Below are 24,265 nucleotides of genomic sequence, written 5' to 3' on the forward strand. Positions count from 1 at the left end.
TTCATTACTTTTGCAAAAGTGTTAGACTCTCATGACTACTTCTTGGACCTTGCTTTATAACAGACTCCCCCAAATATTCCTCCTCCCTGCTCCTACTGCACTGCTCAGCTTGCCTCTGTTTCACATCTCTGCTCTTGCCTCTGCCTAGAGGGACTTTCCTAAGACTGGTTTCTTCTCATCCTGAATGAATGAACCCTGTCTCATTTTATCAACCAGACTCTCTCACACCCCTGTAAAAGTGTCCTCTCTCCTTTACCACCATCATTTCTCCTGTTAACATTTACACACCTGAACATGCAACATTACATGCAGATATTTAACAATAGTACTTCAGTTAATTTTGTGGCATCTGTCCCTTTCTATCAATAAATGAGGCTCAACTTGAGAGCTCACTTTCTTTCCTTTGCTCCTGAACTTACTCAATTTCTATTGCTTGTCCAAGTAGATGAGAATTACTCAGTTAACCAGACCTTGCCTTTCTATATCTAGACCCCAAACCACCTTTATGTAGTGCTTCTCAAACCAGAGTTAGTGGGATGGGCACTTTTCTGGAGATCAGTATTTACTATCACAATAATCAATATAAATTAATAAAGTATATTTGAAATCAATGGATGATGTATTTATCATCAATTTTGCACCATTTTAAAAGCCTTCATGTTAACCAGATGCTAAGAAGAACAAAGACAGATTTAATATGTTAAAGATACATTCCAGCCAAATGGAAATAAAACACAACTTCTGTGTTCTAACATATATAAAGTTATGAAGTCACCTGAATAAAGTGTTGAATATTGAGCCATAAGTACTATAGTGCTACAGCCATGAAGTTTTACACACACATACTCACACATGATAGTCTGTGTCCAAATTATGTTCATGGAGATAATAATTTAATATGATGAAAAAAATCATCATATTAAGTAATCATTTTAATGATGTGTAGTTTGGTTTATTTTTTAAATTTGTTTTTATTCTACCTTTGAATAAAAGCCACAAACATAAGAGCGTATGTATTGTTTAATTCTTGTGAATATTTAATGGTAACAACCCCAGAAGACATTCTACTTTTAAGGATGGTTGAGAGGGCAGCCAGTGCATTACTAGAATAAAATCTTTCCTTTCATAATATCTTGTGCAATCACCCCTGGTATCAGTTCCCTACTTCCCTCTTCTAGATCTTATTCTTTCTTTCCTTTACTTAGTGAACATTTCTCTACTGTCTATCTTTTAAAAATTCTCCTTCTAGTCTTAGTTAAACTTTTATTTCCTTTATAATTACTTTCCTTAGAGCTCAAAAAGATATTTCACTTCATGTTTTTAACTCAATTCCACTCACATTTATAGTGTACAAACTGTTATTCATAGTCCCTAAATTGTTTTTCTGTGAAACTTTCATCTCTTTAACCATATTAGAAATTTTTTAGGACAAAGTCTTATCTTCTTAATCCTCTGAGTTATTCCATAATGAGTAAAGTGCTCAGACATGTGAGAACACATTAATTGTTCACAGTCCATAAACACACAGGGCAATACTAAGAGCATATCTGAAAATCATTCACATCTTTTGGGTAAATCTAATAATAATTTGAAGAGGGAGAAAGCATTATTTCAGGAGCAGTCATTAACTAAAGAAAGAGGGCTGTTTCACACATCTGTAGGAAAGTATGGAAGCTTGCTGTTATCTAAAAAAAAAAAAAAAAATCTGCAAACAAGCTCAGTGAATAAAATCCCTAGTTGCCTCTCCACTGTATCTCCTGGAGTAAGAGTGAATGATATGTGAGGAACATGAAAGTCATATAGTCCAGTTACTAGCATACAGCAAGCAGTTTATAGGAAAAAAAAAAAAACTACACTAGAAGTAAACATAAATCTTTGACCATTGGAACTAAGGATGTGTTTTTTTATTTTTTATTTTTTGAAGTCTGTTATAAAAACTGTCTTTCATAATCAGAAAGTCAAGCTTGAGAAACAATGCATTATATGCATGTAAACTCTAGACTGGCCCACATTCAAAGACTTGGGAGCATTACAATCACCATGGGAATCGTCCTACATTAATTATTTTCACATTAGAAATGGTGTATTTTTCAGAATTTCAGTCTCCCTTCCTGGCTACAGTGCATTTGTGTTATAAAGTGAGAAATAAGACCTATTTTAACTTTCAGTCTGGAGGACCAAATATTGTGTAGGTTAAATCACCTTGAAAGTTAAATAGCTGAAAATAAAAAAAAAAATTAGAAATTTGCATTTGAAGTCCTCCCACGATTTGATCTCTCCACTTTAAGTTAACTTGGGTACCTTCAACATCAACTCTTGATTACAGAATTGTTTTCATACAGCTTGCTTCTTCTATGTCTGCAGACCAGATTTCCTTGGTCAAGAAGATGGTACATAATATATCATTTCTATCAAATTTTCTTATAGGCAATCTATATAAATACAGAATTTCTTAAAGTGGTTTTAATATTCTTAACTATAAAGATTGATTCAGTATGTTCTGTAATGTCAAATAAAAAAAAGTAATTGAACAAAGAACTCTGCACATCTGGTAGCTGGTCAGGATGAAGCAGTGATTTTCATGTGGATCCACCATATGGTTCCATGCTTTCCATAGGAAAGGGACAGACAGAGGCCAGGAATTGGTTTAATTCAGACTTTTTTTTTAAAAGTAATGAAATCAGTTTGGTCAAGAAATAAAATCCAGCAATTTATAAGTTTATTTCTTGTTTGCTTATCTGACCTCTCTTTAATATATACAATGGTTGACTTGCAAAAAATGTATTTAATATGATGGCATGAAAACAATATTTTATTTTACTGAAAGCATTTTCTACTATGAATTTGATGTATGTTTGATATGGTTTACCTAGTAGATTCAGGGTGAACTGCTTACTAATTTATTTGGGGAAATCTATTATACTCATAGAAAATAAAAATGTAGAACTGGAAACTTATTTTTGATTCAAGAAGATGCTGAAAAGTCATCATGAATAATAACTTAAAACCATAATGTGACAAAAACTTTGTATTCAAAACATTAAATAGCATCCATGTGTGATTATGTCAAAATGAACCCAACTATTTTGTATAACTATAGTGCACTAATAAAAACATTAAAAAGCATATCAAAGAGGAGATATAGAACCTTTATATTAAAATTGAATTAATGTCTAGAAAAAATGTAAATAACCTGAGGTCAACATACATAGAAATGAATGAGAAAAGTAAATAAGTAGGCAATTCAGAGAAGAGAAACCCAATTGTTTACTTCATTCTCAAGTTCACATCAATTTTAGTAATGATATGCAAATTTTTAAAAAGACACCACTTTGTACTAGAAGACAAACATTATAGTAGAATGAATCAGACATTATTGCCCTATGTACACATATGACTATATGACCAGTAGAATTTTACATCATGTACAACTAGAAGGATGAGAAATTTTATTTCATCTAAGTGTGATGTGTAAGGGTGCATTCTACTGTCATGTATAGCTAAATAGAACAAACAAAATAAAATAAAATAAAATGAAAAAAAAAATATTGGAAAAGATTTGGGGAAATAAGAGCCCACAGCAACAACTTTGGAAATGCAGATGGTGAAGAAACTCTGAAAGCTACTTTACAATACCTAAAGAAATGAAGGATGTTGACAGATAATCATGCAGAAAAGTGCAGTAAGATCTATGGAGGTTATTTGTATAAATGATCACTAATCATGAGATAGGAGAAGTAAGTGACACTGGGTGCTCCCTCTTAGGGGAATGAATCAATTAAGAGCAATGTGTGTGTGTTTGCTATGGGATGTTAACTAGCAGAAGTAAGAAAACAAAGACCAACAACAATAACAGCGATGAAATGTAAACCATAGTGTTGAGTTTTAAAAGAAAGAAATAGATTCAAGTGGGTTATAAACTCCCATTTTTACCCCAATTACAGATTGCAGAATCACATCGGTTACACATCCACATTTTTACATGATGCCATATTAGTGACTGCTGTATTCTGCTACCTTTCCCACTTGAATCTAATGTATGAAATATGATATGTCAAGAGCTTTGTAATGTTTTGAACAACCAATAAAAAAATAAGAGAAAGAAATAGAATAGGATACATAAAATAATAGATTTAGTTTTACAGTTCATGCACACTCACATGTTGTATACCTGTTCATTATGCAAATAGAATTGGACTCACTCTAAGCATTACAGTGGACACATCAGGAAGCAAGTAGGCAAGCAGAGAAAGGGCTCAGAAAAAATAGAGCCAAGTAAGACAGGAGGAGAATGTTGAGAACACTAAGCAGTATGATTAATTAAATCACACATCTGAGGTTAAAAGAAAAAAAAAGAACCAAAGATAGAAATAAAAATTCAAAAAATTTCTAGGTTTTTTTTAAAGATTAACCTGGTTTGGTAAGAAATTTTTCTTAGATCTGTTCAAGCTCTAATATGCTATCATCATAGGATTAAGGATTTTAGAAATACTGATCAAAATAAACAGGTTTAAAGGGGAAATTTTATTTAACATTTCTATAGAAAGAATAACAGAATAAAGGGAAATTAAGATGACAGAAGATGGAAGTACTGTACTACTCTACATTCAACATGAAATTTCCTAATGACTAAAGAAATTAGGAAAGTATGACAAGTTTAAGATTCAAAATGTCTCTAAAATATACTTTTTAAATTACTCCTATGACCAGTCTATTTTTTTGGTACTAAGACCTCAGAAAAATCTGTGTGTTCACATAAAATGAGAGAGAGGTGACCAATGGGAACAGCACAATAAGTACATTTCCTTAAGGAAATATCTCAGGGTAGGATGGAGACCAGATACCTAAGTGCAGTGGCCTATAAGCTACTCTATGTGGTTCAAACAATCAAGTCTATATATACAGTAATGTGCTAGAATAGCTGCACACATTTTTCATTTTCTAGACCACACAAGCCAAAATTTACCCAGCAACAAGAGGAATTAACAAGTGGAGAGAATCAGTACCTTTGGTTGTTTACAGTATCTCTGTGTATTGCACTTGCTGAACTGTTCTGTTATTTCATTAAATCAAATGCTCAAAGTCAGAGCATTCTCAGTGGGAGAAAATATAACTCTGTTTCTGTATCCATAACTCCCGGAAGATACATTTCATTTAAAAAATACTCTGTGTTCTCCTGGAAAATTAACAATTAAAATTCTATATCCACTTCTTAGAGCAACCATTTTCCATTATACTACAGAAGCTGTGTCTTTGCCACCACAAAGGGAAAAAATGAAATGAATGGGCTGACATACTAATCACTCCAGAATGGAAAAAAATATGTGGTATGTATCATACTATAAAAATATTTGTCTCAAAGCTAAAACATGTAAATTTGGAATATTTAGTTTTTGTAAAGAGCTGCTAGTTTAGAAAAGATGAGCATTTCTTAATAGACTGAAAGCAGAAACATCAAAACTACTAAACAGATGTTTCAAATGAGGCAAGAGTTCACGCACTTTCTGTTATGAAAACAAGAAAAACAAGAAAGTAATATTTACATTCAACAAGCCCCCATGCTTTCAATGCATGTGTATACAGACAAAAATGTCAATTTATAGCTGTTACTGGTCACTCACATTCCTGGTCAAGGGTAGACTAGGTGAAGACAAAGAAAACAGAACTCATCTAGAAAACAAAATGGAAGAATATGAATGAGATTTGCTTCATAACTTTCCCAGCTTGGATGACATAACTTTAATATTAAAAGGTGTAACTTGTGTACCGCATTAGTTTTGTTTTGTTTTTTTAAATGAGAACTGTCTCCATGATGTATTGAATTATCAAAAGAAAAAAAACCACCAGGTTTTAATTTAGTCTGTACAGACTTAGCACAGAAACAATGAATTCTAAGTTAAGTGGAAGGAGTTGTTGATTGATAATTTAACTAGGCCTATTAGATTTCTCAAAAGTATTTAATTGACTTTGATGAATTTAGTGGGTGGTCTGTAAGCAGAGGTGAGAAGTGACAACATTTGGCATAGAGTAAAAAAATGAATTTAGTAAATTGTTATTGAAAGTTTAGAGTTTTGATGTCAATTTACACTTTATCTTGGATTTTCCATAATAAACACACACATTTGTATATTCTTTGAAATCTATATCATGCATTCAAAAGGTTATTTTAAAGTGATATACTTGAGACACAAAAACTCATGTTCTCCATTAAATTAAAAAATCATGAAGAAACTACAAGTAGTAACAAGGAGAAAACAAGTCCTCCATGCTTACCAAAGGATCAATATGATAAATCAGGACTCTGGTCTTATGGACCAGCAGCTTGCTTAGTTATCTTATTCCACCCTGGCATAGGCATAAAAATATTACAAATATTTGGTTTCCCCCATATTTTCCTAGAGGAGATTCATGTAAGTTTGTTCAACTTGTTCCTTGGACTCAAACTTGTTACAGTGTCATTAGGTATATTGTAGTTTTGTCTCTAAAAGGCTAAATGCAAAAGTTCAGAAGAATGTACTTCACAAAATTCACATTGTCTGATTTATTTGAAAATTCACTGCAAGGAAATTTTAGCTCTTAGCAAAAAAATTTATTTTAGCACTTAATTGTTTATTAATAGATTTTTTTCCTCCAAAATGGAGGTAGTTTTCAATAATACTATTTATTCATTTCACAATAGTACTCATTTAATAAGGCTACAACTTACACAAATTTTCATTGGGCCTTTAAATTAGGGGCCCAAAACTTTTCCTATAAAAAGATACATAGTAAACACTTAGAGAATCTCTATTGTAACTATTTGACTTTATAATTATAACAGGAAAATTGCAATAGATACTTGGTAAGTAAATGGGCATGGCAGTTTTCAAAATAAATTTTATTTATAAAAGAGGTAGAGGGCTAGATTTGAACCCTTTAATCTACTGTCAGAGTCACAGAAAACTTACAGGTTAGAAATAACATATTGCAAACTGAGAACATTCAAACTGTATATCATAATAAAGTGAGAAAATATTTACTGTTCTCCTGAATAGCTTGAAGAAAGCGGGTTCTTCCTTATAATTAAAAATTGTACACAATAAATTAATAAATATGTAAATATCAGAAAAACATGGACCTTAAATTTCCCCTCATTGAGTCAGTTTGAAAATGTAGTATTTTAAAGAAAGAGAATTTTGGCATTTTAAAGAAAGAAAATTGTTTCAATTATTCAACTAAATGCCTTAACAAGAATGGATTTCTTTTATTAAGGATGCTTGGGCTAAATTTTTGCATTTGTTTTGGAGGCTTATAAATTTAAGCTTATAGAGTTGTAGGAATTGAGAATTAATAATGTATGGTATAGTGCTGATTTAGTTGTACTTATAACAGTTTTTCTTCTGTGAACATGCAAAAATAGTAACTTATGTACTCTTCATGTAAAGAAGATTTGGGATTGGTATTTTAAAAAAAATTGTAAAAATATATGTGGCCACCAAATTGAATTAATGATTTAGAAGACCTTTGGAACAGCTAAACTTGGTTTTAAGGATGAAATTACCTTATTCACTTTAATAAACTATTTTCTTTTCTTCAAATTCAGAGAATGAGGGGTCTTGGCTGCTTTTAGAACTTTGGGCTGTGATTGTATTTTTTCTCACATATTTTTTATCTTGCTTCATCAATTAGCTGAACATTTTCTTCTCTAGGGCTAATTTGCTTCAACAAAATCAAGTCACTCTTCTCCTAAAAGTAACTGAATAAACTATCTTATTACTCTCATCTTCCTTTGCTGACCTCTCCTTCTCATCCTAACCTTTTGGTACAGTACACAACACCAGATGGTCTCATTCAGCACAGCCCCATTATTGCTACATAGCTTCTTGCCTAACCATTCCACTGAACTATTCTCACTAGAGACTAGGGATTTGTTTTCTGCATTTTTTTTCAAAAAATTTTTATTACTTTATCCTATCTAATTCCTTGTCCCTAGATTCTATTATCTCATAATCTCCTGCCTTCATTGTTTCTAAATACTTAAGTTATACTACAGTAAAGATACTGCCAGTTATTTCACTTCATCTTACTAATATACTTTATAATACTAACTTTCTTAGAGAAATGTTATAATTTTTTAAAAAGTTACTAATCATGAAGTACTTATAATACCATAGACTACATAGCAAGTACTAAATGAATTATTACTTGTTTTCTATTTTTACACCATCTTTTAGAGTATGTCATCTAACTTTTCCTTCAACACAAGGATATCCCTCACTTACAGCATTAATTCAGTTTGGTTCTTAATTACCTGTTCTGCAAGGTTATGCTATGCCAAAGGAGGCATCAGTGTATGTGACTATGGACCCCAAACTGAAACCAGTCTGTCTGAGTTCAACTGCAGGCTCACTTCATGATCCATGTGATTTTATGCAAATAACTCAATTTCTTTATGCTTCAGTTTCTTTATCTATAAAGGGGACAATGAAGGTATCTACATTATTATAGGACTACTGCCAGAATTAAAAATATTAATATACATATAATTCTTAGGATAGTGAATGGCAAACAGTAACATAATGATTTTTGCTACATTGTTCTTTCTTTTAGTATCTTCTTAAACATAATTAGTACTGCTTTGCTGATATCTATCAAATATCTCTTGTCATCTCAAATCTTTCTACTAATAATGATTATATCAGCAGGGAGCTCTATGTAAATGCTGTACAGGAGTTTCCAATTCAATGGGGTCAAAAATGAATTCATCATCTTTCTCTAAAACCTGCTGTCTAACCCCAGATTATCTGAATCATGTTACCGTACCATCAGGCACACATTCACCCAAACAAGGAACATGGGATTAGTTTTTTATTGCTTCTCCTTTACTTCAAATATCAAGTTCATTCAATGTTGTCTCATAAAAATTCAAATGTGTCTTTTCCCTTCCATCCCGTTATCGTTCCTCTTCTGCCTCCTCTTCCTTCTTCTTTTTTTGGTACAGGAAAATGAACTCAGTGCTTTAATACTGAGTTACATCCCAACCCTTTTATAATTATTTTTTGAGGTAGGATTTTTTTTTAACTATTAAAGCTGGCCTCAAATTTGTAATCCCCCTACCTCAGCCTCCCAAATCACTGTGATCACAGGCATGTGCCACCACACACAGCTGGTATCACCCTTTAGTTCATGTAGTTCATGTTATCAAACATCTTTCTTTGATATATCTTCGCAAATGGCCTTCTTGACATCTTGCTTGTCTCCCAAATCTATAGGCCAGTTTCTAGAGTAATTTAAAGGTTCATCTAAGGGATGAACAATGGCTTATCATCTCCAGGATATGTACTGTTTACTCTGCTAAGTACCTTTTGCTTATCATTTAAGACTTGGTGTAAATGTCACCTTCAAACACACCTACTGGTTAAGATGGTTTTCTTTTCCTTTGGAATCAACAGAATTGTAATGAACACAATGTAATTACTTGTTCACATTTCTGTCTTGGGGTTTCACAAAAGTTACATTATGAATTATTAATCATCTATCATCTACTAAAGTTAGTTTTGAGTGAATATTTTTGAGTTCAAGACACCAATTACAGACATCTAAAGAGAAGGAAGAGAGCAAAATGTTGAAAAAGTATTCCATCTGAGATGTGATATGCCTTCACAATCCTCAGTAACATTGGAAAGCATGTGTGACAAAGCATTCAACTAATTAATGTGAGAGGTAATCATTTGTACATCACTGAGTATTGAAGGTCTGTGACACAAAAGAGCCAATGTTGTGTCTTTGAACATGTAGATTCATATTTTAATATTATGTCCTTTAATGACTGCTTGCTTCTACCTTCATCCCTACTCTCACATAGAATGTACTTAAAGCAAAAATAATAATAATAAAAAAAAATAACCAAACCGATTTTCTTTTTGGTACTGAGGATTGAACCTAGAGGTGTTCTCCCCCACTGAGCTACATACCCAATTATTTTCCTTTTTTATTTTGAAACAGGGTCTCTCACTAAGTTGTTGAAACTGGTCTTGCAAAGCTGTTGAGGCTGCCCCCCCTAAATTTGTGATTATCCTTCTTCAGCTTTCTAAGTTGCTGGGGATATAGGCAAGTGCCACCATGCCAAAGTTCAAAGTGATCTTTGTAAAGCCAAATCATGCCACAGCTATGCTCAAATCAAGTACCAACATCCCCTTACAGTGGCCTACAAGACCTGCGTGAGCTCTACATCACCTCTGTGACTCAGGGTCTATTCACCTCCCTATTGCTCACTCTCCTTCAGTTACTCCATCCCTCCACTGTTGTTCTAGAAGTATACAGCGCACTCCTACCTCAGAAGCTTTTGGCATCTACTGCTTCCAATGTCCAGAAAGTTGCCTCATCTTGTCATGTGGCCTATTCTTTCTTTTCAACTTTCGCTTTCTTGGTGACCTTCTTAGTGAGATCTTCTATAACTAGCTCTTTAAAATTGTGATGTCTCTCTGCAAGTAATCCCTCTTGTATTTTTCCCTTTACACTACCTGGTGCATGAAATATTGTTATTTATTAATAGTAGTATTGTCCTCCAGAATATAACTTCTATGAAAGCAGGATAGAGAAGCATTTGATTAATGCATTTTAATTGATGAACTAAACGTTCTTGTAGTTAAAAATCAAAGAAAGTAAGCTAAAATACTCTTGAGTTTTATATCTACACAAGCTCAAATAATACAGCACATTTATTGTGACACAGATGCCTCCTTCTACCAATAGGCACAGAGTAGAAGCTTGAAAGACACTTTAAGAATAGAGATCCACTGGCATATAACACTCTTTCAAGGCATCATAGCTTAAAGTGGAGCTGTTCAATTATGCACAAGTTCTCAGACATTTAGACATGAGGAATAGTGCCCTTGTCACCAATGTCACAGCAGCAGGTTTCACTAAACTCCAGTGAAGAAACACAGATATGATGACCAAGCTAGTACCAGAAGCATTTTTCAAAGTCAGATTCCAGACCTTTATTATGAACAGTTTTCCATTTGTTCCCTGCCCCAAAGCATCTGAAACTGCATTTGGAAAGCTGATCTTGGAAGGTTTTGTGGTTTAATAGAATAAAAATAGAGGCCTGGATCTGAATGTTTTTTACAAGCTGTGAGTAACCAGAAAAATTATTAAATATTGTGCATCTCAGTTGTAAACCAAAAATAATTAGAATGAAATGGTATATTCTGTAAAAAGCACATGGCACAGTTCTTGATACTTAGAAAATGAATGAATGTAAATTAGCATAGCCTTGGAGTCAGGAGTATTTGAGTTCAAACCTCAGGGGTATTACTGACTTTGTGTATAAGTTATGACATTGAATTTTAGTTCTGCATGGGTAAGATGGGGATAATTATATCTACTATTCAGTTGTGACAGAGAGGGACAGGGCAAGGCACCTACAACAGTTTCTGTTGCAACAGGGACATATTAAAGAATAGCCTCTTCTATCAAAACTATTAAGTATCTTTTCCCTCAGGATATTTATAGCCCCTAATATATTTATATTTATTTAATATATCATAGCAACTATAACATCATAATTAACCAGGTCATCCAGTCAAGGGAAGATACATAGAAATATAGCTAAACATCGTACATAGAAAATCAAAGTACATACAAAATCAAACTTTCAAAAGTATTTACGCAAATAATAAATACATAGAGACTGTGTTCAATATTTTGTATTTAGAGAAGCAGGAAGCTATAAGTGCATATTTGAGAGAACTGCTTCATTTTAGAGTTTATAAACTAGATAACTAAGTTTTTAGATGCTTTCCAACAATTTGGTTATATAGAGTTTCCAGAGATTAAGCAAAAATTTTGTCCACAAGAATATGTTGTTTCTGGATAATTTCAGAGGGCCAAGTCCAATAGGCACAGAGTAGAAGCTTGAAACGGGCAGGAACCCTACAATCAAACATTCTAACCCAATAAGGGGAAGATGCGTATACTCTATGGTCTGAAAATTAATGATTTATGGTTTGTAGCATCATTCTTTTCTGCCTTGATGAACATTTTCAGGGGTACTCTTGAACAAACTTCCCATAGGAGGTAAGAATCGGGTTAGGTGAGCTTAGCCTTTATAAAGATCTAGATTTTATAATGTGACTACCTTATATATGTCTCATAGTAAACGAGGCATAGAAATGAAAATAAATGCAAAATGGTTTTTAAATAAAACTCAGGACTCCCTTGAAAAATCATTCTGCTTTGAAGATACATCATATTCAGCCTTTGATGAAGTCAGAAATTTGTGATTTGTATTGTTTTAGTTTGTGAATAATTCAATACATATAATACTATGTCTATAGAAACCCTGAATTGTGTAATTATTATATAACTTTTATGCAGAGAGTTGATATGAATTTATCAGTCAGGGAAACTTGAATGCAGTTTAAACAGTGACTAGGAATTATGGAAAAGGAGAACAGATTATATCAACAATATGAAAAAAGAAGCTGATAATTCAACATTGATGGATGCAGCATGTCAAAATGATTTGGTAAAGATTTCCAAATGAGGCAGATTATGGTGAGCCCAAAATTAGAAACAGAACATACTGAATGAAGAAACCCACTGATGAAAGAATTACTTCTCTGTCTTCTGAATCCATTCAACAGGAGAAACTATGGAATATTCCCAGATCCTATCCTGCCAAGTGAGTTATACTGGAATTTTAAAAACCATTTCACCTCAGATTTGTGAAATGGAAAATACTTTAACACTAAATGAACAATTTAATTTAGCACAATATGGTATAACATTTTTGGATATATATTTATTCTTATGATGTCATGAAAATGTAGGAGAATTTTCCTTTCCTGGTTGAATTTCTATAATGTCTCCAATAGGCTTTGTTATGGTGAGCTATCTTTTTCTCTAATGACTATCCCAGGGATGTAGGATTTACAAATTTAGTCATCTCCAAAAATGTACTACTATGAGTGTAGACCAAAATCATTTTGTATTTTTAGTTTAGCCAAAGGCTATAAAAAATGATTTTTTTGAAATTAGTAATTTGGGCTTCTAATGATAAGTGTTTAATCACCCATGCTAAAATGAAGTAGTAATTTCCACTGCTTCACTATCAGATGCACACTTTTTGATCTTCCCTGGGTCCTATGACATGTCACTAGAAGCCCTTTCCCTTACTCAGCTTGCAAACTTTCTACTTAGAAGGAGCCTTTTCTCCAATATTCATCACGATATATTTCCCTCATATAGATAAATGTTCTTCTACTTGCTATTTTGTAATTCTACTTTTTTGAAAACTGAGCTCAGATAGGTGCAGAGGCACACACCTGTAATCCCAGCAGCTCTGGGGGTTGAGACAGGAGGATTGTGAGTTCAAAGCCAGCCTCAGCAATAACGAAGCACTGAGCAACTCAGTGAGGCCCTGTCTCTAAATAAAATACAAAGTAGGGCTGGGGATATGGCTCAGTGATCAGGTGCCCCTGACTTGAATCCCTAGTACTCCACCCCCCCCCCAAAAAAAAATGAGTTTATAGCCCAAATCACCTTCCCTGACTGCCTTGTGCCCTGGGTCTCTCCTTCCACATAGCCAGCTCCTTCCACACATTATTTTATCCAGTAACTGCCAGCACATTGATCCATACATCTGCCTTAATGCCTCCTGTCCCTCCATCTCTAAAGCACCTGAGTATTTCTTTTCCCATCATATAGATTATGTTGGAAAACTTCCTCCATCACTAAAACTACTTAAATTCATGAAAGAGCTGATGCTTTGCCTTTCTTGCTAGTAGACAAGAATGCTTCTATTAATGTCTCATACATGTGATTTACAGCTTTATTATTCAACCTGTTTAATGTTGATGCTGTTATTGTTTTAAACTTTTTAATCATATTTTGACACCAAGTGTAGCTATGAATTACCTCCTCTTTTCTTGTTTCACGTCCTTTCTGTACAAACCAGATGACTTTTGCTTGTAAAGATCGTGGGGTACACTCCAACAAAGTACTGTTGTTCTCTATGCCATAAGCCAGTCGCTCTTCAGTTTTATCCAAAGCATCTCCTACAACAGGAATGTTAATACCAAACTTAAGACTTGATGTTACTGGTAAATAATTTAAAAAAATATTATTTAATCAAATCCTTGAAACAACATGAGTAACTAATTACCTACTGGATTTATGTAGGAAAATAAATTTTTTTAGACAGTGACATGCCAAAATCTAGGCATTAAAAAGGCAAGCAAGCAAAAGGAGACAACTGGGAATTTGGTTTCAAAATGATGGGAGAATAAAGACAATAAGAAGGTCCATCAATGTTAAACTCATAGGAAATCAACCGCAGCATTTATTGATATGGCAGAAAAAGAATGTGAACACCATGTGTTCTAGCAAGGCATAAAACCAAATTCATGGCTACAAACAAAAGCAGAATTCAGAAATCTTGAGTGATCTGGCACTACATAATCACAAGTGTAAGGGATATCCTGGCAAGGGTTCGTACCCAGGTGTTGGGCGTCTTTGCAAGAAAAGGTACAAAACTGAACTAAGGCCTTTACAAACCAGAGCTTCTTGATTATATTCTATGTCTTGGATCAGAACAATTCTCTCAAGATTTGAACTCACACCTGCATGCAGTAAAGTGTACTTACCTGCAGTAGAGAATAAAAGGAAATAAATTTTTTTGTTTGTTTGTTTTAACCAAGATGAATTCAATTCAATAGCTAGATCCCAGCATTTTCCCCTATACCTGAATCCTCTCACCTTCAAAACTGATCCCTAAATTTTCCTAAGGTAAAGCCATGTCTTCTTCTCTTGCCAGTGTTCCTAGGACTTGAGTCTCCCCCCACACACACATGGATCTTTTTCTTTATTTATAAAATCATAAAGAGACTATCATAAAAATCCAGCTAGATGGTCTCATCTCTGTGAGTCCCACTATTTGAAGCAGGATCCAAAGGGAAGGTATCATTTTATGTCCTGGCAGAGAGGTCTCCTCTTTTTTATGCTGCCAACACTGTATCCTCAAACCTGTATTCCAGGAACTGTGCCTATGATGTGTCATGGCCAAGAAATCATTGTTGGAAAAAAGCGCACTTGGACATAGCTCCCTGATGACTCCTTATTCAGGGACCACCACATGGTTCCTTTAGCAGCATGTCCATTATTCTAATTCCCTTCTGTGCTCCCTGTCTTAAGAATGCTGCACTGACTTTTAAGTCAACCTGGTTCTAGGTTGTGCTGGACCACATCTCTGAGGGTAGATAGAGCCACTACTGAGCTCCCAATCACAGTGCCTCTTCTTCCTGGTGAATACAGCAATAGGAAAATACAGCCTGTTCATCATCCATCATGATGTGAAGAGCAGGAAAGTGTTTTTTCTGTCTTGTTTAACTTCCTTGCAAGCTGAAATTTCCTCTCATCCTTAACCCACTAGACCTCCAACCTTCATAGACCACCAATACCAGTTCTCGGATTATTCTACTCTAGGAAAAGTTTTCCTCTTTGTTCCAAATCTTCGTAGGTAAATTGATTCAAGTTGTATCACATTTGATAAAATAAGTTATGAAATTAAGAGATGAATCCTGCAAATCATTGTGCCAGCAGCCACATAAATTAGACTACATTCTTTTTCTAGGATTCCCCTAGCTTTGAGGTCTACTGTCAAGTATTCATTCAGATGAAATTTATTTTTTAATTATGAAAAAAATCATATATCAAGTCCACAAAATTATTACTTCATGGAAGAAAACAAAAGCTTTCAACAACATTTTTCTAGTACATACAAAATCACAAAGAAAGAGACTCATTTTAAGAAATGTGCAGTTATCATCAATAAACACTCCAAGTTACTCATAACAATTGATTTTTTTTATGGATTACCAACAAACTGCTGTCCAAAACATTGCTGAGCTGCATTTCCATGCCGCACATCTTGTCTGCGGAACCGTCTGAAAGAAAGAAAATGCATTTTAGATGATGTTCAGATTTCAATTTTCCAGATTTTAAAATATACTCAGCTACATTAAAGATTCAAGGAGTATTCTGCTATTGAAAACCTGATCAGTCATATGAAACAAGCATAACATCCAAGTTTCATCTTTCTAATTTCTCCACTAAATATTTTTCAATAGTTGACATTCATCTAATACTATTTTTTAAACATCTACATAGCTTGAATTCTGGTTCCCTAAATAATAATTTAACAAATTTCTCTTTAAATTTTGTTAAAATTTTAATTCAACAAGAAGCCTTTGGTTGAAAGGGGTGTCTTGGGTGGCAAGGGATATGTGTAGATAGGTCAATAGGATTTGAGTCAGAATATTTGAGTAAAAACTATCATAAAACACTTACATTTAATAAAGTTTATGTGAAAACTGACATTTGAATTGAGATATTTTATTCTAGTGCCATAATGATGAATTGGCACAAATAGTTTCTAGCAAAATGAGATAAATTCATAATATACTTAATTTACTCATTTATTCATATACAATAGAAAGTACATGCCTCTATTCAATAGGCTTGTGTGTTATACATGTCTAACTGTATACTGTGCATCTAACATGATTAAAAACAATTAGGGCTTTTTTTCCTTCAATATACCTATTAGAACTAGGATCACTTCTAATATATCTTCTTATTGTACAAATTGTTCAGATATATAACTAAAATGAGCACAACACTGTAAATTCATGGAAAATATTTCCAGGCTTGCCTGACTTGTTTACAGACCCTAACACAGGCTTTATATCAGGTTTAAATTTTTAAGCATCTTTCTAAGTCATTAAACAATGGAAATTATCATTGTGAGTAGTAGAATTCTAAAATCAAGAGCTATGGTATATTTGAAAGATTCAAATTAGAGATTAAAATAGAAATATTAAAGGAACGTGGAAAATACCACTTGCTTCACATCATGGAGCTTTTTCAGGATTGAGGGAAAAACAGAAGGCAAAGCAGGAGCTTTCCCAGAGGGTAATGGTAAAGCTTGTAAAGTCACAATGAGATGTCTCAACAACATGCAGTGGTAAGATGCAGGCGAGTGAACCAGAGTCACATCCCAGTGCCACCACCAACACATGTACCACGTGTATGTGTCTCTTCCCTTTCCCCACCCTTTGTGTTCTGGCTTTTAAAATGGAGTTGGCTAAAGGACACCTAAAATCCATTGCCATCTCAATTTTATTTTGCTCTGGAGCATTATAAGAGCAAGGGAGAGAAAAAGTCATAGGTTTATAGATTGCAGTGCATTTTGTAACACTGCTCAAATAGGTGTTTTGGTTGGTGAATTAATTATAATGGATGCTATTTCAAGAGATGAAGTGCTTTCTCACATAAGAGTTCTGATCTTTTTAACAACTTAACACATATCAAAAGCTAGGGTGGATAAACATTTCCAATCAAATTTCAGGATTAGGAACTACAACAAGACCATACGATGTTTTGTTTTAAATAAAGAGACTGGTGATTAGAAAACCTTACCTAAAGGCCTGAAATTTTACAAAGACCAAAAAGTGCCATGTTGAACATTCTATTGAGCTAGACTGAACAAAATAACTTAGAAAAACAATAAAAACTGAAGTAGAAAGTTTTATGCTATTATTCCTACTAGTATAATTACTATACAACTGACAGCAGATCTAGATAAAAATTAAACTACTGTTGCTAATTCCTTATTCATTGAGTATTACTTCAGTATTTGGAATCTAAATCTCACTGAACAATAATAAATAATAGAGCAGGGTAAAAAAATGAAATGGGAAATAGTTTTCATTTTTTATAGATGTGTTAAATCAATATTATTATTCTAGTGATTGAGAATAAAGAGACCAGCAATCATAATTCTCAAGCAATTTGAGTATTAAGTATGCAATAATTGTTTAAAATCATAGCAAACATTTATGTTTTTTAAGAAAAGACATATCCTCCAACAAGGTTTAATTTCATTTTATATAATCCCAATATAATTGTTCCTTATTTCAACATTTTAAAAAATGCGTGGATTTGTATCAGGAGTTCAAGAATGAGCAAAGTTGCTTTTCATTCCCAACGTTGCATATTTTTCTTATATCTCTAGCCTTACAGAAACTTTTAAAGAGAACACTGGAAACAGACAAGATGTAAAAGCAAAGGCGGTAAAGAGACAGAGCTTTATAAATTATGGTGGATTTTGGAAGACCATTTTAAACAAGTGGTTTGGATTGTGAATTAATGTTTTTCCCCTGTTGACTCATTTTCACTTTGTGAGCAAAAAGTATTTATTTTAATGACTGGTTTTCAATTTCGGCTCTATTCAGGTCTGAAGCAAAAATGATCTGTTATAAAAGCAAACTATTTTCCCATCATGTGCTGGAATTTATCCAAAAAAATTCTCCTTCAGGGGTGGGTGATGGTTCAAAAGAACCCTAACCACTGAAAGATCTCTATTACGTGTCTGAACTGAACTAACTCATTTATGAGCATGGCTGCTGACTGCAATCCATTACTTTTCTACTATTTGTCTATTCCTTTCACTTTTTCTAAGTTTCTTTATCCTTTTTAAAATATTACCATCCTTGTGGCTGTACAATCTTAAGATGCACCATATACCAAAAATTGTTCATCTATGGAACAGCTCAGTTAAAATTCACCATCACTCATACAAAACCTTGTTATTAAAAGCATTTGGTGCAAGGCTTATAAACATTTTTTATTGTTGCTAAACAATAAAGTAATTAGTTTTAGTAACTTTGTAAAATTGCTTTTCCTAGGGGGACTGCAGGAACAATAATGGACCATGTGTTTTGAAAAAAAAGAAAACAATTTTTAATCTTTCCACCATGAAGAATGGCAACTGAGGCGATAGATGTGTTCTCTCTGATTTAATCATATATAATATATATGTGTTCAAACATCATATGATAACCCATAAATATGTACAACTTATGTTTTTATGTATCAGTTAAAATAAATTTAAATAAAGATAAAAATATTCACTAGTATTAAATACTTTTTACAAATTACTTTTTCACCCTGGAGTTCTACTTTTTCATTCCTGAATCGTGGAATTGCATGGCTTTCCCTGAGCATCTATGCAAAGGCACAGACAATTGTTCCTTATATTTCTACCTTCAAGACTGACCTTAAAGACTGGATTATTTTGAGAACTGAATAAAATATTTTATTGCTGCACTAGGCCTGGAAGCTGACATGTTCAGTTGTGAGCTACTACATGGTTATTTTCAGTTCAATCCTTGAACTTAGATTCTGATTTATAGTAGACAAGGGCCAGTGAATGTTTCTTTGTAGCCCTTGTTACATGGTACCATAATAAATCACTAAAAAACATTTTCAAATATGGGTATATTTCTTAAAGAATTGTTTTCAAATATCAACATGCATTTTATAAAATCAATTAATTTGCTCAATCTTTTTTTTTTTTTTGTACCAGGTGTTAAACCCAGTGGTGTTTTACCACTGAGCCATATCCCCAGTTTTTTCTTTCTTTCTTTTTCAATTATTTTAAATTTTGAGACATGGACTTGCTAAATTGCTAAGGCTGGCCTTAAACTTGTGATCCTCCTACCTCAGTCTCCTGAGTCAGGGGGATTTAATTTGCTCAAGTTTTTAATATTATTGGCAAATTATTTAGTTCATAAATGTCCTTTGAAAACCTCATTTCACTATTGGCTTATCATGTCTTTTAATACTTATTGGACTCTTCATTTGGCTCAGGTCAAATTAACAAATTTTTTAGTTAATGGAGTTTTTAAATGAAATTCTACTCTATGTATAAACCTATAAGAAATAATTACACTAAACTGGGTTAAATTAAATCTGAAAAAGTGTTTTTTTTTAAAGCAACCCAAAGTTAAGTAGTAAGAACAAATGAAATTAATACAAACTATTTTTCAGTGGGGAAATTTTATATAGTCCTATGTTTTGTTTTACTTTGTGTTTGGTCACTTTGTCGTGAGAAAAAAACACTGTTTATTCTATAAGAAATAAAAATATTTTTCTTTATTTACCAAAAGTGAACACGATTTCATATGGCTTGAGTGAAGAAAAAAAAAAAAACACTTTATTTTCAAAGTACTTTCTGAACCTAGAGTTCTCTTGTTAAAAGAATCCTGGATTTACCTTCTCTAATAAATGCCAATGACCTCATGAATTGCAAACCTTGGAGTTTGGAGGTCTTTAAGTACCTTTCATTTGTGTTGAATTAAATCACACATTTCATTAATTATACAGGTCATGCATTTGCCTAGGAGTTAAAATATTCACTTTCAAAATGAAATAAATGAAGACCAGCTGGTAGAGAAGACTTGCAGGTTGTATTTCAGAACTTATTTATTTATTTTCTTTTTAAGTCTTTGAATCCTTCAAGAGTCCTGGCCTGCCATTTCCACATTTTAAATTTGTCTAAATTTCTTTCATGTCTTCCAGCAAAAATTTTAGGAAAGGGAAGAGTTGATTCAAACCCAGGTGGAAAAATAAAAGTCCAAAAGCCTATTCAGCTCCAATACGTATACACAATAATACATGAAAGTCATTTTCAGGAAAATTTCAAGTATTATATTATGATCAAAATATATCTATGATTTATTTAAATAAAAATATCATGGTTATTTTCATGGAATAGGTACAAAAAAGACCAAATAAGCGTTAGCATTTTTCTGAACAAAAGAATCACCCCATTGAGAAACATGTCTCACCTTTTTGCATGTGTGCCTGTTGGGTAATACCGGGAACAGGATATGCCATCCCAGGCACAGTAAGGGTCTCGAGCTAGACAGCAGTCAGCACAAGCACTTCCGTACATGTCACAATGATGGAACCTGACTTGAGCCACAGCAGAAGAAGATCCAATATACAGCTGTTGCTATGGAAAGCAGAGAGAAACCACTAGCGGAAATGAACAACACTTAAACTGAACTATTATAACCAAATTTCCAAATTAAACACAGACACTCCAGTAAAAGCCCAGCAATTGCTCAGGATAGATAATGGAAAATCACCACTTTCATTTTTCCATAATTTGAAATACTTTTACAGAATTAAATGCAGGAGTAATAAAATTGCTAGACTCAGCTTGACAAGAGCTCAAAAAACTGTCTGTTCTTTTATTGGTTATCTAAGCAGAAAGACTCTTGCATTATCTAACACTCTAGGTCTCCTTTTAAAGATCTATAAGAGCATCCAATAAGAGATTATATAAATAGTCTTTCAAATATTGACATAAACATTTAGAAGAGTGATTTGTCTGTGTGTGTGTGCATCTGTGTGTTTGTAATGATAAAAATAGTTGTAAAATACACTAAAAAAAAGGACTACCAGTAGCACACTTAATGTAATATGTTCCTGTTTGCTAAACATGAAGAATTATTGATAAATAAATTTGAGACAATATATGCAACAACAGTTTCTAAAGAAGTTCACATCAAAAATTGATTCCAATGAAGAGAAGGAAAGAAGAATTTCACTACACAGTTGTGTGTTATTATTACCATTATTTCTGAAAAAAAATTAGTGAAAAATAACTAGGGAATAATGTTTTATCATAAATGGGCATGAAGTTTCAGTCAAGCAAGATGTGTAAGCTCAACAGATTTGTTGTATATCACTGTGCTTATGGTCAACAACAGTGTATTTTTAAAAGTCACTAAGAGAATCAATCTCTTGTTACATGTTCTTACCACAACAAAATAAAATAATTAAGGGAGAAAACTGCAGCTCATTCATATAGATGAAAAGTACTAATGTTCTTACATCCTTTGGCCTCAACTAATTTACAGAACCAATTTACAGAACTCACACACACACACATATGCACACATACAACTTACTCTCTTGGAAGAAATCTCCATAGAAATAATTGGAACTGGATCCTGAAAAAAAAAAATCTTTTTTAAGAAAGGAAATCACAGAATATCTACCTTAACATGGTTGTAAATCACCTGAAATCAAATAAGGCATATGAGTGGTTCTATTCCTAGCAAACTACAGCTTTCATTTTATAAATTAGATGTAAATTCAAATAAACTAAAATTCAAGTTTTTAATTTTTTCTTGGATAGGAATAGATATACAGATGAGGGGAAAAAAAGCAGTGAATAATCTAATCAGTTCACTGTCTCTGGAATGTACTTTTTGCATGTGCAGTTGAATACTATTCGTGCTTTCTAATTCTTGTATTCTTAATTAAAATAACGAAGTCAGAGTGTTCTTGAACCATTAAAAGTGAAATAGTTATATTCTAGAGTACTTGTTATTACTAGTAAACCATACGATCTTTAATTATTTTAACCCAAGCCTAAACAAAACACTTTCTGTTGGAGTGATCATGGTGAATCAGTATGAATCCTGGATTCTTAGAACAAGATGAATAACCTCATTTTCTTAGAATTGCACCAAAGGAAGGGATGACATGTAGCATAGCTTTAAGAGTCAGCATGTGGTATTAGCTATCTTGATTCAGAGCATCTTTAAGGAACATGACAAATTTCAATCAGTTCTCTAAGTGGAGATATAATAGGCAGACAGAATTACCTCAGGATAGTTACACTTTTTAGAATTATTTTTTGAAATATTTGATACTTTATATCAGTGGATTTAAAAAAATATTTTAAGCCACAAAACGCTTTATACATGAGTGTATCGTTCATTTATTCATTCAGAAAATGATGTTTCTGAAGAGTTTATATGAAAAGACGTGGCAGTGTATGCTCTTGATATGAGAGCTATAGACCTATCATGAAATCAATCCTACACAGAGGCTTAAAATACAAAATAAACAAAAGCAAAGTTCCTCTGGGTAACTTAGTGTGGGGCACTGGGGGAATCTGGTCTCCAGACAGCCAAGGTAAAATGTACTACTATTAATAAAGTGTTTTCACATATATCTATCATCTACATATATGGATGAGTCTTATCATCTGTATATTCTCTGTGTGCAAATCCACTTACTATTAAATTAATTGTAATCCCAATATCAACAACTTGCTGTGGCTCTCATTTGAGGACATGCAGATGCACATTTTGCAGATGATGCACTTATCAGCTGAAATCAAGTTTCAGCACCCAGGATGTAAACAAGTGTCCTTCACACTAACTATTTAGTGACAATTCTTTACATCCTGTTTTTTGTTAGTACTTTGCTGTATAAAATGACCTCCAAGCCTAGAGCTGAAGTGCCTTTTATAGTTTCTAAACTCAAAAAGGCTACATTGCATCTTAATGTAGAAAATGTTTTCATATGATAACCTTCATTCAGTGAATTATAGTGCTGTTGACTGTAAACTCAGTTATTAATTAATCAACTAAGTATATAAATGGAAAGATGTGTTTTAACAGGAACACACATAAACAAGTTTATCTATTGATCACTTGAAAATATTATAATCAGAAATTTGCAGGAACCTAACTCTGTATTTCCCTCAGAAGCAATGGTGACCTTAAAGACCATAACTGCTGAGAAAAATGAGACCTTCCAAAGTGTATTTATATAATATATATAATTTTATATTTATATAATATATATATAATATAATTTATATAATATATATATAATTTTTAGTCCTGTATAATTTTCAGATTATTATTTTCTATTTTTAGTAAATTATATGTGTAGTTAATACACAATAATTAAAAGCAGTGTGCTTTTCTAGCCACAATGTCCACAATATAAAAACATATTATTTTTTGTCAGTATTGATAGTTCATTTGTACAAGATGTGACTTTGCAATTGTCAATCTAAAGTTCCTGTGTAGTATGTTATTTTTTATAGTAGCATTTTTTATATTAAAATTATTTTTATTCTACATGAAGACAGGTCTCTTCTTTTGAAATGTCTATGACAATGAAATACCAGAGGCATTAGAAATTCAAATCATTCCTCACTGTTATGAATTCATAGCACACTTATTAGGTAAAAAATGGACATAACAGTTTTTCAACTTAATTCTAAATTGTAATTTTCTGCAGTACATAATCTTGGGTATATTATTTATTAAAAATACCTTGAATATCTGAAGTTCTTCTAGAATTACTTCTTCCATGGATTCTGTTTCTTGGTTGTAAATTGTGATGATTTTCAGGACAATTCCAGTATCTGTAAGAAAGCAAAAAAAGAAAAAAGAAATGAAAACAGATAAACTAGAAGAGTATGCCACAATTGATTTTCATACAGTTAAAACCACATGAAACTATAAATTCAAATAAGATGTGAAATCATAGATGCATTAAACATTTAATCACTGCAAGTTAAACACCATTTGACTACCTATATGCCCATATTGTAAATTAG

At 32.8% G+C, this 24,265-nt stretch overlaps 1 protein-coding gene across 1 annotated transcript in view; it reads right to left on the minus strand.

Moving 5' to 3' along the window:
- Nucleotides 1-24,265, minus strand: part of Sema3e (semaphorin 3E) — a 107,659-nt gene that overhangs the window by 2,810 nt on the left and 80,584 nt on the right. Inside the window, exons 11-15 of the mRNA XM_026384977.2 lie at nt 23,979-24,070; nt 21,807-21,848; nt 20,676-20,842; nt 15,862-15,929; nt 13,903-14,042 (exon numbers count right to left, since the gene is read on the minus strand). Of these exons, the coding sequence (XP_026240762.2) occupies nt 13,903-14,042; nt 15,862-15,929; nt 20,676-20,842; nt 21,807-21,848; nt 23,979-24,070 (509 nt within the window). The remainder of the gene's footprint in view (nt 1-13,902; nt 14,043-15,861; nt 15,930-20,675; nt 20,843-21,806; nt 21,849-23,978; nt 24,071-24,265) is intronic.

The sequence above is a fragment of the Urocitellus parryii genome, chromosome 3 (assembly GCF_045843805.1).
Source record: "Urocitellus parryii isolate mUroPar1 chromosome 3, mUroPar1.hap1, whole genome shotgun sequence".
NCBI classification, from domain to species: Eukaryota; Metazoa; Chordata; class Mammalia; order Rodentia; family Sciuridae; genus Urocitellus; species Urocitellus parryii.